The 19,448-nt window shown below is 37.6% G+C and overlaps 1 protein-coding gene and 1 pseudogene across 2 annotated transcripts in view; both read left to right on the top strand.

Annotated features, from left to right (window-relative positions):
- The window catches only part of CACNA1S (calcium voltage-gated channel subunit alpha1 S), a 572,869-nt gene that overhangs the window by 490,974 nt on the left and 62,447 nt on the right, over positions 1–19,448 (top strand). For both annotated transcript variants that reach the window (XM_053706913.1, XM_053706914.1), the window contains one exon: positions 4,074–4,233. In XM_053706913.1, the coding sequence (XP_053562888.1) occupies positions 4,074–4,233 (160 nt within the window). The remainder of the gene's footprint in view (positions 1–4,073; positions 4,234–19,448) is intronic.
- LOC128654860 (uncharacterized) lies at positions 9,789–9,907 on the top strand (annotated as a pseudogene).

Here is a 19,448-nt window from a genome sequence, read left to right as displayed (position 1 = left end):
AATTTACTGTTTATTTTACTAGAGCAGTTTCTACTTCTTGGACCTATTGTAATGAGGCTTCCATTATCACATTTTCAAGTTAGCTACTTGGTATTCTTTACACACTTTTTCATAGTTTTGTTACTTCAATGCGTGTGCTTTTTCTTGGGATGATTTTGGCAGGAAAGTTCTGTGTGCTGTGGTGCCTAATCAGTAACATACCTGCCTTCACTGTATGTCCTTCCCTATTTCATGGTGATTTAATGGACTCCACTGCTTGGGTATAGATTCCCACATATAATAACTCTAACCATTTGATGAAAGAAAACAAAGTTTGTGATTACCTTACGCCAAGATTAAGAGTTCTGCATTAGCCGTCAAAACCAGCGTTAAGGGGTCCGACTCCTAACGCTGCTTTTTACCGCCCGCTGGTATTTAGAGTCAGCCAGGAAAGGGTCTAACGCTCACTTTCCAGCCGCGACTTTTCCATACCACAGATACCCTTACGCCAGTTGCATATCCTATCTTTTCAATGGGATCTTCCTAACACCGGTATTTAGAGTCTTGGCTGAAGTGAGCGGTAGACCCTCTACCGACAAGACTCCAGCCACAGAAAAAAGTCAGGAGTTAAGAGCTTTATGGGCTAATGCCGGTTTATAAAGCTCTTAACTACTGTGCTCTAAAGTACACTAACACCCATAAACTACCTATGTACCCCTAAACCGAGGCCCCCCCACATCCCTGCCACTATAATAATTTTTTTTTAACCCCTAATCTGCCGACTGGACACCGCCGCCACCTACATTATCCCTATGTACCCCTAATCTGCTGCCCCTAACATCGCTGACACCTACCTACACTTATAAACCCCTAATCTGCCGACCGGACATCGCCGCCACTATAATAAATGTATTAATCCCTAAACCGACTCGCTCCCACCTCGCAAACCCTATAATAAATTTTATTAACCCCTAATCTGCCCTCCCTAACATCTGCGACACCTAACTTCAAGTATTAACCCCTAATCTGCCGACCGGATCTCGCCGCTACTCTAATAAATGTATTAACCCCTAAAGCTAAGTCTAACCCTAACCCTAACACCCCCCTAAGTTAAATATAATTTTATTATAACGAAATAAATTAAATCTTATTAAAAAAATTAATCCTATTTAAAGCTAAATACTTACCTGTAAAATAAACCCTAATATAGCTACAATATAACTAATAATTACATTGTAGCTATTTTAGGATTTATATTTATTTTCCAGGCAACTTTGTATTTATTTTAACCAGTACAATAGCTATTAAATAGTTATTTACTATTTAATAGCTACCTAGTTAAAATAATTACAAAATTACCTGTAAAATAAATCCTAACCTAAGTTACAATTAAACCTAACCTCACTATAAATAAATTAATTAACTAAACTACCTACAATTACCTACAATTAAATCAACTAAACTAAATTACAAAAAAAACAAACACTAAATTACAAAAATTAAAAAAAGATTACAAGAATTTTAAACTAATTACACCTACTCTAAGCCCCCTAAAAAATAACAAAGCCCCCCAAAATAAAAAAATGCCCTACCCTAATCTAAAATAAAAAGTTAACAGCTCTATTACCTTACCAGCCCTTAAAAGGGCTTTTTGCGGGGCATGCCCCAAAGAAATCAGCTCTTTTGCCTGTAAAAAAAACATACAATACCCCCCCAACATTACAACCCACCACCCACATACCCCTAATCTAACCCACCCAAACCCCCTTAAAAAAACCTAACACTAAGCCCCTGAAGATCTTCCTACCTTGTCTTCACCCAGCCGGGTACCATCCGATCCGTCCAGAAGAGGGTCCGAAGTCTTCATCCTATCCGGCCAGAAGAGGTCCTCCAGAGGGTCGGAAGTCTTCATCCAGGCGGCATCTTCTATCTTCTTCCATCCAGAGCGGAGCGGGTCCATCTTGAAGCAGCCGGCGCGGATCCTTCCTCTTCTAACGACGTCCTAACACCGAATGAAGGTTCCTTTAAGGGACGTCATCCAAGATGGCGTCCCTCGAATTCCGATTGGCTGATAGGATTCTATCAGCCAATCGGAATTAAGGTAGGAAAAATCTGATTGGCTGATTGAATCAGCCAATCAGATTCAAGTTCAATCGGATTGGCTGATTGAATCAGCCAATCAGATTGAGCTTGCATTCTATTGGCTGATCTTCAGGGGCTTAGTGTTTTTTTAAGGGGGGTTTGGGTGGGTTAGATTAGGGGTATGTGGGTAGTGGGTTGTAATGTTGGGGGGTATTGTATGTTTTTTTTACAGGCAAAAGAGCTGATTTCTTTGGGGCATGCCCCGCAAAAAGCCCTTTTAAGGGCTGGTAAGGTAATAGAGCTGTTAACTTTTTATTTTAGATTAGGGTAGGGCATTTTTTTATTTTGGGGGGCTTTGTTATTTTTTTAGGGGGCTTAGAGTAGGTGTAATTAGTTTAAAATTCTTGTAATCTTTTTTTATTTTTTGTAATTTAGTGTTTGTTTTTTTTGTAATTTAGTTTAGTTGATTTAATTGTAGGTAATTGTAGGTAGTTTAGTTAATTAATGTATTGATAGTGTAGTGTTAGGTTTAATTGTAACTTAGGTTAGGATTTATTTTACAGGTAATTTTGTAATTATTTTAACTAGGTAGTTATTAAATAGTAAATAACTATTTAATAGCTATTGTACCTGGTTAAAATAAATACAAAGTTGCCTGGAAAATAAATAGTTATAGCTAAATTAGGGTTTATTTTACAGGTAAGTATTTAGCTTTAAATAGGATTAATTTTTTTAATAAGATTTAATTTATTTCGTTATAATAAAATTATATTTAACTTAGGGGGGTGTTAGGGTTAGGGTTAGACTTAGCTTTAGGGGTTAATACATTTATTAGAGTAGCGTCGAGATCCGGTCGGCAGATTAGGGGTTAATACTTGAAGTTAGGTGTCGCAGATGTTAGGGAGGGCAGATTAGGGGTTAATAAAATTTATTATAGGGTTTGCGAGGCGGGAGTGAGGCGGTTTAGGGGTTAATACATTTATTATAGTGGCGGCGATGTCCGGTTGGCAGATTAGGGGTTAATAAGTGTAGGTAAGGTAGCGGCGACGTTGGGGGGGCAGATTAGGGGTTAATAAATATAATATAGGGGTCGGCGATGTTGTGGGCAGCAGATTAGGGGTACATAGGTATAATGTAGGTTGCGGCGGTGTCCGGAGCGGCAGATTAGGGGTTAATAATAATATGCAGGGGTCAGCGATAGCGGGGGCGGCAGATTAGGGGTTAATAAGTGTAAGGTTAGGGGTGTTTAGATTCGGGGTACATGTTAGAGTGTTAGGTGCAGACTTAGAAACTGTTTCCCCATAGGAAACAATGGGGCTGCGTTAGGAGCTGAACGCTGCTTTTTTGCAGGTGTAAGGTTTTTTTTCAGCCCAAACTGCCCCATTGTTTCCTATGGGGGAATCGTGCACAAGCACGTTTTTCAAGCTAGCCGCTACCGTAAGCAACGCTGGTATTGAGAGTTGAAGTGGCGGTAAATATGCCTGTACGCTCCCTTTTTAGAGCCTATCGCAGCCCTTCAGAGAACTCTCAATACCAGCGTTATTTAAAAGGTGCGCGGGGGGGGAAAACACGCATAGCTAACGCACCCCTTCTAACGCAAAACTCTAAATCTAGCCGATATAAATTAATTTATTTCATGATGGTGAGAGTCCACAAGTACCACCCTTTATTTTTATTCAGGTGGCAGCAGTACTTGATTTGCACTTCTTTTGCCCTACAATATCTTTTTTTTTCTGTGTCTTCAATCTACTTGTCTATATGTATGACTGAGGATTCAGGGGAATTGGGAGGAATTAGAAGCACTGGTGTTGGGGTGTCCTTTGTTGCCTCCAAGTGATCAGTAGGGGAATTCTCACCATCATTAAAGAAATTAATTTATCATACATTTTGTTTTCATGTACAAGCTAATATTTATTAGTTAAATAAATAAAGGTGGCAGGCTAAATCATCAACAAGTTACTGGGGTATAAGTCACTGTAGTTTGTAACATATTATTAACTCTTCTGATGCAGGTGTGCAACTGGTGAGGCATGGCAGGAGATTCTTCTTGCATGTTCCTATGGAAAATTATGTGATCCAGACTCAGATTACCTGCCTGGTGAGGAGTACACATGTGGGACCAGCTTTGCCTATTTCTACTTTATCAGTTTCTACATGCTATGCGCTTTCCTGGTAAGATTATATGCTGAAAGGTTGAATCCTATCCATTTCTAAAAGGACAGTAAACTTTGTAAACTATTTTACATAATTCTGTCCCCAATCACTCCGTTCAACATGTAGAGTGCTCCTGCACTGGGTAAGCTGTTGGCTTTACCCAGTGTGTGAGCAAGCTATATTAGGTTGAACAGCGCAATAAAAAGCACTGGGATTAGACATTAAGCTTGGGCCATGTTTTTTTTTTGTTTTGTTTTTTTAACTGCAGTGCTGAGCATGATGGATATAAATTAACGATAAGAACAATTATGGCTGTATATATGTATACTTTGACAATCATTTTGATACATAAAGTAAAATTATGATACATAAAGTAAAATTGTTTTTTAAAGTTTACTGTCCCTTTAAACAAGATAACATGTTATAAAGATTTTTTTACTGTTGATGTTTCATTTGCTTTGCTGTGCCCAATCTCTTCTTTTTTTTTTTTAGTTTAAAAAATAGATTTTAAACAACAACAAAAATAAGTCTTTACATTGTCCTTTGTCTGGTATGCAAATGCACCTTATTTCTAACCCATATTACATGAAAGGGCAACAGTGCAAAATGGATTTAACAAAATATCAGCCTGGTATTCAGAAGAGCAAAGCAAGAAAAAAAAAGATGGGGTTCCATTTCCTCCATGTATTATCTAAGAGTTAGAAGTTTGAGCATATTCCAAATGCCATGTCTCAACTCTGAACATAGCAACATTCCTTGAGGTCAAATGAGTACCATGGCTATAATATCTCACAATAGCAATCCAACCGAATACTCGTTCATACTCCTCACATAGCCTATGATATCAATTACTTCTCCCCAACCTGGCAATAGACAACTTGTATGAAACTAGGTGCCACCTAACTAACAACTTGTAGTAGAGTTTGTAGGAAGTTGCACGGTAAATAACTGCTCTTGGAATCATAATGGTCTTTCATTCTTTCAAACCCTACTTTCATGAGAAAAAAAACTTTCATGAGTTTTAGGCAGTTTAATAAACACCTGCAGTGCATTGACAAAGATTTTGCCATCTGTCAGCCTGATCACCACCTAGTTTTTAATACCAATGGGGGTGTAATTTTACCCTTAAAGAAGGCCCAGTTCCGGAGATTAGAGTAGGTCAAAATATAGTCTTGTAAGTAGGAAAGCAGACTGTATAAGTTTCTCATTTGGGGTGAGGGAGTCTCCCTCAAAGACTCTGCCACAGTGCTGAGATTCGTATTCCTCCACAGGCTGTGATGTGACTCCGCACACATAGCAGCAATCCTTGAAACAAGTGGATGGAAGAGGGTAGGGAGCCAGAAAGTGGAAGTGTCTTTGGCTTCCCCTAATCAGTATATTTTGTAACAGGTACAGCTGGAGAACGATGTATGGGAACCCAAAAGAAGTCTTCTAACTCCACGTTGGCTGGAAAAGAGGCTTGTTCCAGTTCACTACACGTAGAAGGTTCAAAATTTAACTCCATGGCGAGGTGTGGGAGAACATTGCTGATTCCTAGGCTAATTTAATATTGGACAACTTAATGCCTCCCATTCCAAATATAGTAATTAAAGAGGGCCTGGAATTCATCAATAATCCTCAATAATCGAGGAGGGGACATTGACTGGTAAACATCTGAATAAATAAACAATTTGTGTAAGACCATCATATTAAAAGCACAGTAAACACCTAGAGATTTTAATTTTAAAAAAATGCATAAAAAAGCAACTTTATACAGGTAGAAAACCCTTTAACCAAACTGCTTAGGGCCAGACAAGGTTTGGATTTTCGGAATAGCTTGTATTTTTAAATATTTGCATCTGCAAATTGTGAGAGTTTGGAGAGGGGATAGGATCAAGTGTAAACAACGATATCTTATGTCATTAAGGCAATATTTACATGTCGTAATACAGTTTATACATGTAATTTAAGGTAGTTTTATATCATTTTTAATAGTTTTGTGTACATAATACCCTCAGAAAGATAGTACAGTACTGTAATCAGAAAGGTAATATTTGTTGTTTTAAATAAATATAGACTGTTATTTGCATTTTAGAACACAAAATCCAAACCAAAAACACAGGCAGAGAAGATTGTGACTTACAGGTGGGAAAAGGTTCTACATTTTGGAAGTAAAAATAAGCAGGCAGCGTATTATTTAAATGGGACAAGACTTAGCCAAACACAGGAGGAAAGGGATTTGGGGGTAGTAATATATAACAAGCTAAAAATGGGTGCACAATGCAGGGCAGCGGCTTCAAAGGCTAATAAGATATTAGCATGTATTAAAAGAGGCATTGATTCAAGGGAGGAAAGCATAATTCTGTCACTATATAAAGCCCTGGTAAGACCTCACCTTGAGTATGGAGTGCAGTTCTGGGGACCGATCGCAAAAAAAGATATTACAGAACTAGAAAAAGTTCAGAGAAGGGCCACAAAGCTAATAAGAGGATTGGAGAATTTAAGCTATGAGGAAAGGCTAGCCAAACTGGATCTGTTTTCTTTAGAAAAAAGGCGCTTGAGAGGTGACATGATTACTTTATATGAATATATTCAATGCCCATATACAGAGATGGCAGAAGCTCTGTTTATTCCAAGAAAATTGTTTGTGACAAGAGGTCACAATTTAAGGTTGGAGGAAAGGAGATTTAATCTCCTGCAACGGAAATGTTTTTTTCACTGTAAGAGCAATAAAATTGTGGAACTCATTACCAAAGGAGGTGGTAATATCCACCAGGTTAGCTGATCCTTTTTACACATACCTATCTCACCACCATTTTAGTTGCAAAATTAGCGATTGTAAGAAATCTACTGAATGTACAGTGAAACTTAGTTCTCACATTTAGGGACATATTACAAGTGCAGTGCTATATAACGCTCCCACTCAAGCGTAAACTACGCTAGAAGTAAGATTTTTGTGCTCCTTGGGTTGCGCTCATATTATGAGTTGAAAGAAAACAGTTTTTGCTCACATGCTAGTCTAACGAGCACAAAAACACGAATTTAGAATTTGCATCCATTTTGCTCGCAATCCTGATCGAATATTCTCAAGTGCGCTAACCAAGCATGAAAATATGAATATTTCACATTCCGATGTTCTTCACATAGAATAATTTGTTCTATTTATTCTTTAATAAATATTTCTACATATATCTGATGGTATTTTGGTACAAAATATATCTATACCGATAGATAGATAGATAGATAGATAGATAGATAGATAGATAGATAGAGATATATACATGATTATATATAAGTATAGAAATATACAGATATATATAAAAAATATCTATTTAAAAATACTTAGAACATATTCTGCTATGTGCAAAACATTGGAATGTGAAGTATTTACGGTACAAACACAGTATTAAAACTTTCTAAAATATGAATATTGCATAGCTATGCTTTACATGTTTGCATCTACTTGACTGAAAAGGGCTCTCATATATGTGTACATATGTATTTAACATAGTTAACATAGTAGATGAGGTTGAAAAAAGACAGAAGGCCATCGAGTTCAACCTATACAAATCTAAAATATATACAAAAAGCTCCAGTTAAGCTTAAATAATCCCACTAAAAGGTGACCCATTTAATACTAGCAACCATATCCATTAATTTTTTTTATAGACAGAAATGTATCCAAATAATTTTTAAATGTTTCTAGGGTATTAGCATTCACTTCCTCCTTTGGTAATGAGTTCCAAAATTTTATTGCTCTTACAGTGAAAAAACGTTTCCGTTGCAGGAGATTAAATTTCCTTTCCTCCAACCTTAAATTGTGACCTCTGGTCACAAACAATTTTCTTGGAATAAACAGCGCTTCTGCCATCTCTGTATATGGGCCTTGAATATATTTATATAAAGTAATCATGTCACCTCTTAAGCGCCTTTTTTCTAAAGAAAACAGACCCAGTTTGGCTAGCCTCTCCTCATAGGTTAAATTCTCCAATCCCCTTATTAGCTTTGTGGCCCTTCTCTGAACTTTTTCTAGTTCTGCAATATCTTTTTTTGCGATCAGTCCCCAGAACTGCACTCCATACTCAAGGTGAGGTCTTACCAGGGCTTTATATAGTGACAGAATAATGCTTTTCATGTCGGCTTGAGCTCATGCTCCGTCTGGAGTTATTTTGCAAGATATTGCACTTGAACTTCATGTCTCCAAGGATGTTGCTGTTAAGGCACTGCCACAGCTTTCTCCTCTTATGTCCCACGCCTATATGGTGTCACATGCAATGCCCTGTGTTTCCTCTCAATCTCCTGGAGGAGTGTATTTGCTTACAGAAGTTCCAAGCTCCAGTATTTTCTGCAGTATCTGTGGCTTGGTCTGTTTTCCTTTACTTCAGGGAAAAGGCAAAAGGACATTTTAAGTCTCAGATAAGAGGGTTTCTGCTCCACATGCTGCTACACAGGTTTGTCTTCTTCCAAGTTAATGAGGAGGATTCGCCGGTAGTTTCTGAGGCTGAAATCTCAGATCTAGACAGTATAATTCCTTCATCTGTTACTGAAGTGGTATTCTTCAGTTGTTTGCTTCAAAGTCTCTTAAATTGTCAGGAGGTCTTGGCTGACTGGATGACACCGATCCCTTTTTACAGTTTGGTGAACTTTATCAGTTCTATATTTTTCTTTCTTATCTGGAAGGGTTCTAGACGTGCTGTGAGATGTTCACAGGATTGTTATAGAGAATCTGGGGATATTTCTCACTGTCTCACGTCCTTTGTAGGATTTCCTGTCGCTATCTCTTTTGAAATGCACGGTGTCTTTAGTAGAAGGGAAATTTCTACTTTTAATCAGAGAACTTAGATCTCTGCAGAGATCTGACATAGGTAAGAAGCTGGAGGTTTAATTGTTCATTTAGAGCAATGTCTTGTCTTGTTAGACTTGCTGTACTAGCCGTCAGGCATTGTGGCTGAAATCTATTGTCATCTGAGAAGCTTACCTGTGGTTTAGCGGTACAGCCTAGGCTTTATAGTTCTGCAGTTGCAGATTCAATTATTTCTGTTTCCTCCAAATACACGCTTCTAGTGTCTCCTTTTAAGGATGAGACTTTGTTTGGGTCATGTATTTTCAAGTCCAATCTAAGTCTTCCTCCCAGGGGCAGATTTCTCTATCTAGAGTATCTGCAATCCAAGTAGGATGAGAGGCATTCCTTGAACTGGATTCAGGGTCTTAATCTCTGGGAGTGACAGTTCCAGTCCCAGTTTGGGAACGGGATATAGGTATTTACCTCATATATTTCAGATTCTGTCCTTCAAAGTAGTATCCTTTCTCCTTTGGTTCTAGTGGGTCTGTTCATAACAAACTTAAACCTGAGAGATTTATTGTTTCTTTAATCAGAATCTTCTCTAGTTTTCTTAGTTTGCACCATCCCAGTCAGACCTTTAGGTCTTGGGATATTGCAAGTGTGTTTTTCAGGACAATATATAGTTCAGGTATCATCCTGACTTTGAGCTAACTCTCTTTTAAGAGATCTTGTCCATTCTTCTTTTCCGGGGGATGGGAAATTAATCTGGAGAAGAGTTCCCTTGTTCTAACCACAAGGGTAATTTATTTGGGACTACCACCACAATACCCTGAATGCACCCGATTTTGTTTGATCTCGGAAGTTATGCAGGGTCAGGTCTGGTCAGTACCTGGATGGGAAACCACCTGGGAACACCAGGTGCGGTATGCTTGGACCTTTATTTGATTCTTTATCTAGGAGATGTCTTTCAGAGGTCAGATAATCAAGGATTTATTCCTTTTCCCCACTCTGCAGTCTTCTGTCCAGCCAACAGTAAGTTTTAGTGGCCGGTGGATAGCTTAGCCATCTTGCAACCAAGAGGTTGGGAGTTTAGACTTAGCTGCAGTTGATATTTCTTCCCTTTTCTGTGACCCTGTGTTTGGATGGAATTGGTCTGATGGTATTCCATGGACATCATTCCTTTTGCTATTTTCCATGACATGAAGAACTTTCGGATCTGTCTTAAAGGATAGATTTAGATCAGATGACAAGACACTTTCTTCCGTAGTATTTTTTCAGGAGTATCTATCTCCGAGTGCGTGCTTCTGGAGATATTCCTGGGTGATGAGAACATGGATGCCATCCTGCTGGGCTGGTAAGCTGCCTGGGTCTTTAAGGATTATGGACTAGGAAGTTTCTGCTCTCCTCTTTAAACATCTTGGAGTTGAGAGCAATTTGCAATGCTCTGATGACTTGACCTCAGTCGTCCCTAGCTCGGTTCCAGTCAGACAATATCACCTCTAGGGTTTATATCAACCATTAGGGAGGAACTAGGGGTTCCTTAACCATGTAGGAGGTGACTTGGATTGTTTAGGTGGAGGAAGCTCACATTTGCTGTCGGTCATCCACTTTCCAGGGGTGGACAATTGGCAGTCGGACTTCTAAGCAGTCTGATAATTCATCCCGGGGAGTGAGCATTTCCATCCAGAAGTGTTCTCTAGGTAGACCCTCACATGGGGGGTTTCAGGAGTTGGCTTTTGTAAAGCGTTTCAACAGAAAGCCAAGTTTCGAAGGTACGGTTTATGGTCATGTGATCCGCAGACAGTCCTGATAGATGTTCTGACGTTTTTCTTGGATTTCAGTCTTGCATACCTTTTTCCTCTGTTTGTTCTCTTTCCACGAGTCATTACTCGTATTTTCAAATGAGAGCAGCAGTGATTTTATTAGCCCCTGCGTAGCCTCGCAGGATCTGGTATGCAGACCTAGTGGAAATGTCGTCTCTCCACCTTGGAGACTACCTCTGAGGAAGGACTTCTGATTCTTGGTCTTTTCCTTCATCTAAATCTCTGAAGCTGACTGATTGAAGATTGGATGCTTAGTTTTGTCTAAGCGGGGGGTTTTATGAATTTTTTTTATCCTTTCTTCAGGGTGGTCTGGAAAAGGGTTTGTCAGTTTTCTGCATTGTCTTTTTTGCTACATAAGCATCTTGTGGACGTGCGAGATGTGCCATAGGCCTGTGTTTAAGTCGGTTGCTCCCCCTTAGGGTTTTGCCATTGTTCTTAAAGTTTTGCAGTAGGCTGTGTTTGAGCCTTTACTTTCCACAGATATTAAGTTGTTATTTTGGAACGTATTGTTTCTCATTGCTATCTTTTCTGCTTGGAGAGAACTCTCGGTTTTGCAGTGTGATTCGCATTATCTTATCTTTCATGCAGTTAAGGTGGTTATTCGTACTAGTTAGGTTTTCTTCCTAAGTGGTTTCTGATATATTAATCAGAAAATTGTTGTTCCTTTTCTGTGTCCTTATCTTTCTTCACGAAACAAAGGATGGAGTCCCAGGTTAAAATAAAACAAATTCTTTATTCGATTCTTTAAAAGTGAAGTTCAAGTGAGTCGCAGCTCACACGGACACAAAATCAGCCAGAAAAAGAGTGGAGAGATGAGCGTAGCACCAGTGGCTTACATGTTTCGGCTAAATGCCGTAATCATAGCCTAAGGTGCTATACCTGTGTAATCTTTAAAAAAGGTGAGAAGTGATTCAATTGGCTAAAACACTTACAAGGATTAAAAAAAGTCTACATTACCTATATCGCTGCTAGTCTGTCCCTTTAATTCATGTGCTGTCTTTCCAGTCTCTTTCCTCTTTCCTATTCCTTATTTCTTTCACTATCTTTCTCTTTATACTTTCACTTCTCATATTTCTCTTTTCACATCAAACACCCCTTGCTCTAATATATTATGACATGTATAGGGTTAACTTCTATGTGCATGCTAGGTGTGTTGAAATGGGCGTACATTTTTTAATCCTTGTAAGTGTTTTAGCCAATTGAATCACTTCTCACCTTTTTTAAAGATTACACAGGTATAGCACCTTAGGCTATGATTACGGCATTTAGCCGAAACATGTAAGCCACTGGTGCTACGCTCATCTCTCCACTCTTTTTCTGGCTGATTTTGTGTCACTGCCATGAGCACACCTGAGCTTGGGTGGGGTGCTTAAACCAATGGGAGATGGTCAGTCTCCATGATTACTTTTAAGTACAAATACAAAATTTGGTTTTTTAGCACACCTTACAAAATTTATATACAACATCTGTGAGTGCTGCCAATATGACCCAGTAATTACACAAACAAAGAGGTATTGGCGCACATCAATTTTCAAAAGCACAACATATTTTTTTGAACTGCTGCAAAAAAATTGCCTGCAAACAACATCAAGAGACAACTATTCTTTTTAAATAATATTGGGATCTTAGTCACACAATATGGTCATATTCTGCTTAGCCAGTCACCAACTTCAAGGTGCCCCATCTCCCATTGGTTTAAGCACCCCACCCAAGCTCAGGTGTGCTCATGGCAGTGTAATAGTTGTGAATAAAAAGCCAGGGAGTCTCATTCTATTATGGAGAGTAAAAGCAGGAATGATTCAGCCCTCTGTGGCAAAGTAGTGTTAGGACCAGTCTAATTGGGGCACCTTGAAGTTGGTGACTGGCTAAGCAGAATATGGCCATATTGTGTGACTAAGATCCCAATATTATTTAAAAAGAATAGTTGTCTCTTGATGTTGTTTGCAGGCAATTTTTTTGCAGCAGTTCAAAAAAATATGTTGTGCTTTTGAAAATTGATGTGCGCCAATACCTCTTTGTTTGTGTAATTACTGGGTCATATTGGCAGCACTCACAGATGTTGTATATAAATTTTGTAAGGTGTGCTAAAAAAACAAATTTTGTATTTGTACTTAAAAGTAATCATGGAGACTGACCATCTCCCATTGGTTTAAGCACCCCACCCAAGCTCAGGTGTGCTCATGGCAGTGTAATAGTTGTGAATAAAAAGCCAGGGAGTCTCATTCTATTATGGAGAGTAAAAGCAGGAATGATTCAGCCCTCTGTGGCAAAGTAGTGTTAGGACCAGTCTAATTGGGGCACCTTGAAGTTGGTGACTGGCTAAGCAGAATATGGCCATATTGTGTGACTAAGATCCCAATATTATTTAAAAAGAATAGTTGTCTCTTGATGTTGTTTGCAGGCAATTTTTTTGCAGCAGTTCAAAAAAATATGTTGTGCTTTTGAAAATTGATGTGCGCCAATACCTCTTTGTTTGTATGTATATATATATATATATATATATATATATATATATATATATATATATATATATATAAATAAACATTTTTACCATGATAGATATTTAACCCCTTAAAGGGACATTATACACTAATTTTTTCTTTGCATTAATGTTTTTATATAGCCCATAAAGTTTTTTTTTTTTTTAAATAAATGTATAGTTTTGTTATTTTTAAATAACATTGCTCTGATTTTCAGACTCCTAACCAAGCCCCAAAGTTTTATGTGAATACCGACAGCTACCTTCTCCAGCTTGCTCCTGTTTGTGTAAAGGGTCTTTTCATATGCAAAAGAAGGGGGAGGGGGGAGTGTCTTATTTGCCATTTGCAGTGGGCTTTCCAGCTACCTTTTCAACAGAGCCAAACTGACAGCTTCTAAGTAAGTTTTTAAACAGTTTTATACTGGATTTTTATATCAGTATCTGTGCATCTTATTCTTTATAGTAGTGTCTATTACATGCAGTTATATTAAAATGAGTGTATACTGTCCCTTTAATGACCACGTACGTCGCTGCAGTTCTGGGCTTCTCTCTGCTGTGATCTCGCTCAAAATAGCAAGATTGTGCTATTTCAGCATGCCCCACGAGTGGGGCACTGCAGAAAAAGAATTTCAGAGTTACAAATATACAACAGAAGGCTGCGCTAATGTATCATACAACATGTTACCTGGAATAGGTTAGAAACTTAAGTGATAATTCCCCAAACCGGCTGAAGTAAGCCAGAGATAGGCCAGATACGGACCAAAGGGTTTCCTCTCCACGGATGAAAAAATGAGATGCTGCAGTGGAAAAACAGGAGACAGCGCAAATCCGATTCAAGGTAGTATTTTAATAAGCATACGTAGCCACACGCTAAAATAACAAACTTACAAGAAACAAAGATGAAATCAGCCCCATAAGGTATGAAATGATGATCAAATGTTACACAGCAAGCAAATACCGGAACATTCGTAGACCATACAGTCAAAGTTTCAAAAGTTCCCGGCTTGTAGCCGCCTGTATACGTCACTGGGAGATTTCCTCCTTCAACTACGGATCCTCCAAAAGACCAAGATTAGCTCTACGCATTTCGCCGGTGACACCCCGGCTTTCTCAAGAGTACTTGGTCTGTGTTGATAATAGTCCTTATATAGCAATTCTTAATGACCACCATTAATGAATTACAAGCTAATAGGATACGGATTTCATCCAGCAAATGAGTAAAAAGTAAACAATACAATTAAAACACATACGATAATGTCAAATTCATAACACAAATAAATTGAAATGCACATTTATCAAATCGATAAACAAGATTGCAATAAATAACGCAATTCAAAATGCAATAAAAAAGGCATACAATACAAACGTTAAAATAAATGAGACACATGTATAATTATGCAATCACAATTATCTCATATACACATATCTAGATAACTCGATATAAACATAAATCTAGATATCTTATAAAAAACAATATTAAAAACACCACTTGATATATAGTTCATTAAAGAAATGCTAGCAATATACTTCTGAACAATATAAAAACATATATATAGAACAGAGTACAACACTTGATATAAAATTCATTATAGAAACGCTTGCACATCAAGGTCAATATTCAGTCCTAATGGAGCGAGACTTCTTAACCTATATATCATTCAGTTTCTTTTTTCCTAAGGTGGAGTAATCTGTTACTTATTCCTGGGGGTACCCAGTCAATAATTTGGACATGTAGACCTTGTGTGTCACTACCATGTACCGTTGTAAAGTGAACAGGCACACTGTGCTTGTCAAATTTTGTCCTTATATTATACAAATGCTCACTAAATCTCTTGGAAGCTTTTCTTTTTGTACGACCAATGTAAATATGATCACATTTGCAGGAAAGAAGGTACACTGTATAGGTGGTTTGACAGTTACATCTATGTCTCATATTAAAAGATTCAGAGCTATTGTAATTAAAAAACTTATCACCCTTCTTAACGAAGGGACACATAGGACAATTAGATTTATTACATCTAAAGGTGCCTCTGGGAGCTGACAACCAATTCTGTAAACCCCCATTGAGTGCACCTTTGGTGGGATTTTTTTTCTTAATTTGCTGGGAGCCAAAAAATTCTTTAAATTCTTATTCTTTTTGAACGTAATGGTCGGTTTATCCCCTATGATGCCACCTAAAATGGGATCCGATTTTAAAATACCCCAATGTCTGTTCAACATTTTTGTAATAGCAGGAGCCCCTTCATTATAATGAGTAATCAAACGTGTGGGATTCTTATTTCTATTATTATTATTGCTAGACTCAAAATAAGACTTCTATTGTTCCTATTTAATGACTTACTTCTATCACAATTGGTAGCTTTAGTTTTTGCTTTTTATAAAATATCAGAACTATAACCTTTCTTAAAGGGACAGTCTAGGCCAAAATAAACTTTCATGATTCAGATAGAGCATGTAATTTTAAACAATTTTCCAATTTACTTTTATCACCAATTTTGCTTTGTTCTCTTGGTATTCTTAGTTGAAAGCTTAACCTAGGAGGTTCATATGCTAATTTCTTAGACCCTGAAGCCCACCTCTTTCAGATTGCATTTTAACAGTTTTTCACCACTAGAGGGTGTTAGTTCACGATTTCATATAGATAACACTGTGCTCATGCACGAGAAGTTATCTGGGAGCAGGCACTGATTGGCTAGACTGCAAGTCTGTCAAAAGAACTGAAAAAAGGGGCAGTTTGCAAAGGCTTAGATACAAGATAATCACAGAGGTTAAAAGTATATTATTATAAATGTGTTAGTTATGCAAAACTGGGAAATGGGTAATAAAGAGATTATCTATCTTTTAAAACAATAAAAATTCTGGTGTAGACTGTCCCTTTAAGAAATTTATCATCTAAAATCAGGGTTTCTTTTTCAAAATCCAGCAAATTCGTACAATTACGTCTAATTCGAATATATTGGCTCAAAGGAATATTGTTTTTCCAGCTTTTAAGATGGGCACTATTTGCATCAACAAAGCTATTTTTATCTACTAATTTTCTAAAGTTACGGACAGACACTTTATTAGTTGAGCTATCAACAAACAGGATAATATCCAAAAATTCAATGCTATCAGTGGAACTATTACCACTGAACTTCAAGTTGAAATCATTTTTATTGATGTAATTAGTGAAATCAGATAAAGATTCATCTGTACCTTTCCAAAGAATGATTACATCATCGATATAGCGATGATATTTTTGGATATTTTCCTTAAAGGGGTTATTATTCCAAATACATTTTTTTAGCTCAACTAATAAAGTGTCTGTTTGTAACTTTAGAAAATTAGAAGACAAAAATAGCTTTGTTGATGCAAATAGTGCCCATCTTAAAAGCTGGAAAAACAATATTCCTTTGAGCTAATATATTCAAATTAGACGTAATTGTACGAATTTGCTGGATTTTGAAAAAGAAACCCTGATTTTAGATGATACGTTTCTTAAGAAAGGTTATAGTTCTGATATTTTACAAAAAGCAAAAACTAAAGCTACCAATTGTAATAGAAGTAAGTTATTAAATAGGAGTAATAGAAATCATATTTTTGAGTCTAGCAATAATAATAATAGTAATAAGTATCCTACATGTTTCATTACTCATTATAATGAAGGGGCTCCCAGCAAATTAAGAAAAAAAAAGATCCCACCAAAGGTGCACTCAATGGGGGTTTACAGATATGGTTGTCAGCTCCCAAAGGCACCTTTAGATGTAATAAATCTAATTGTCCTATGTGTCCCTTCGTTAAGAAGGGTGATACGTTTTTTAATTACAATGGCTCTGAATCTTTTAATATGAGACATAGATGTAACTGTCAAACCACCTATACAGTGTACCTTCTTTCCTGCAAATGTGATCATATTTACATTGGTCGTACAAAAAGAAAAACTTCCAAGAGATTTAGTGAGCATTTGTATAATATAAGGACAAAATTTGACAAGCACAGTGTGTCTGTTCACTTTACAACGGTACATGGTAGTGACACACGAGGTCTACATGTCCAAATTATTGACTGGGTACCCCCAGGAATAAGTAACAGATTACTACACCTTAGGAAAAAAGAAACTGAATAGATATATAGGTTAAGAAGTCTCGCTCCATTAGGACTGAATATTGATCTTGATGTGCAAGCGTTTCTATAATGAATTTTATATTGAGTGTTGTACTCTGTACTATAAATATTTTTTAATATTGTTCAGAAGTATATTGCTAGCATTTCTTTAATGAACTATATATCAAGTGGTGTTTTTAATATTGTTTTTTATAAGATATCTAGATTTATGTTTATATTGAGTTATCTAGATATGTGTATAGGAGATAATTGTATTTGCATTTTTATTCATGTGTCTCATTTATTTTAACGTTTGTATTGTATGCCTTTTTTTATAGCATTTTTAATTGCGTTTTTTATTGCAATCTTGTTTATCGATTTGATAAATGTTGTGCATTTCAATTTATTTGTGTTATGAATTTGACATTATCGTGTGTGTTTTAATTGTATTGTTTACTTTTTACTCATTTGCTGGATGAAATCCGTATCCTATTAGCTTGTAATTCATTAATGGTGGTCATTGGGAATTGCTATATAAGGACTATTATTAACACAGACCAAGTACTCTTGAGAAAGCCGGGGTGTCACCGGCGAAACGCGTAGAGCTAATCTTGGTCTTTTGGAGGATCCATAGTTGAAGGAGGAAATCTCCCAGTGACGTATACAGGCGGCTACAAGCCGGGAACTTTTGAAACTTTGACTGTTTGGTCTACGAATGTTCCAGTATTTGTTTGCTGTGTAATATTTGATCATCATTTCATACCTTATGGGGCTGATCTCATCTTTGTTTCTTGTAAGTTTGTTATTTTAGCGTGTGGCTATGTATGCTTATTAAAATACTACCTTGAATCGGATTTGCGCTGTCTCCTGTTTTGCCACTGCAGAATTTTAGAGTTGTCTCTGCAGAAAGGGCCACTCTGTGACCCTCTCTGCATTGGCAAGCAATGGTGCTGATAATTGGTGGGTGGGAGCCAATGCTGGGAGGCTGGTGGGTGGCCCATTGCCTGTGCATGCTCCGGATCTTGTGATGAAAGTGTCCCTGAGCACGCAAGGAGGTGGGGGGCAGGAGGGTGCGTGCGTGGCCATAATACTGAAGGGAAGGAGGGAGAGGGGAAAGGGAGGGGGAACACTTTTGGAAAGGGATCTGGGAGGGGGTAGGGTATTGAGGGGGGAAGCTACACTACAGAAAAAATGTTTTTTTATTTTCGTTTTTTTTTAAAAAAACTGAATTATATGGACAACTGGGTACTGGCAGACAGCTGCCAGTACCCAAATGACGGACAATAAGGTAGAGGGGGGAATGTTAGAGAGCTGGTTGGGGGCTATGGGGTGATCCTAAAAGGCAGAATAAATATTTTTTTATTTTTATTTTTAAATAAAAAGTAAAATAAAAATAAAAAAGCCTTTCATTTTAGTACTGGCAGGCTTTCTGCCAGTACTCAAGATGGCAGGGACAATTGTGGGGTGGGGGAGGGAAGAGAGCTGTTTGGGAGGGATCAGGGGGTGGGATGTGTCAGATGGGAGGCTGATCTCTACTCTAAAGCTAAAATTAACCCTACAACCTACCTAATTAACCCCTTCACTGCTGGGTATAATATACGTGTGGAGCATTTAGCGGCTTTCTAAGTACTCAAAAGCAATGCCAAAGCCATATACGTCAGCTATTTCTGAACAAAGGGGATCCCAGAGAAGCATTTACAACCATGTGTGCCATGATTGCACTAACTGTTTGTAAATAATTTCAGTGAGAAACCTAAAATTGTGAAAAATTTAACGATTTTTCTTATTTGATCGCATTTGGCGGTGAAATGATGGCATGAAATATACAAAATGGGCATAGATCAACACTTTGGGTTGTCTTCTACACTAAACTAAAGCTAAAATTAACCCTACAAGCTCCCTAAAAGCTCCCTAACTAACCCCTTCACTGCTGGGCATAATACAAGTGTGGTGCGCAGCAGCATTTAGTGACCTTCTAATTACCAAAAAGCAACGCCAAAGTCATATATGTCTGCTATTTCTGAACAAAGGGGATCCCAGAGAAGCATTTACAACCATTTGTGCCATAATTGCACAAGCTGTTTGT

The sequence above is a fragment of the Bombina bombina genome, chromosome 3 (genome assembly GCF_027579735.1).
Source record: "Bombina bombina isolate aBomBom1 chromosome 3, aBomBom1.pri, whole genome shotgun sequence".
NCBI classification, from domain to species: domain Eukaryota; kingdom Metazoa; phylum Chordata; class Amphibia; order Anura; family Bombinatoridae; genus Bombina; species Bombina bombina.
Note: the sequence above shows the minus strand (reverse complement) of the source record. Positions and strands in the feature narration are given on the sequence as shown.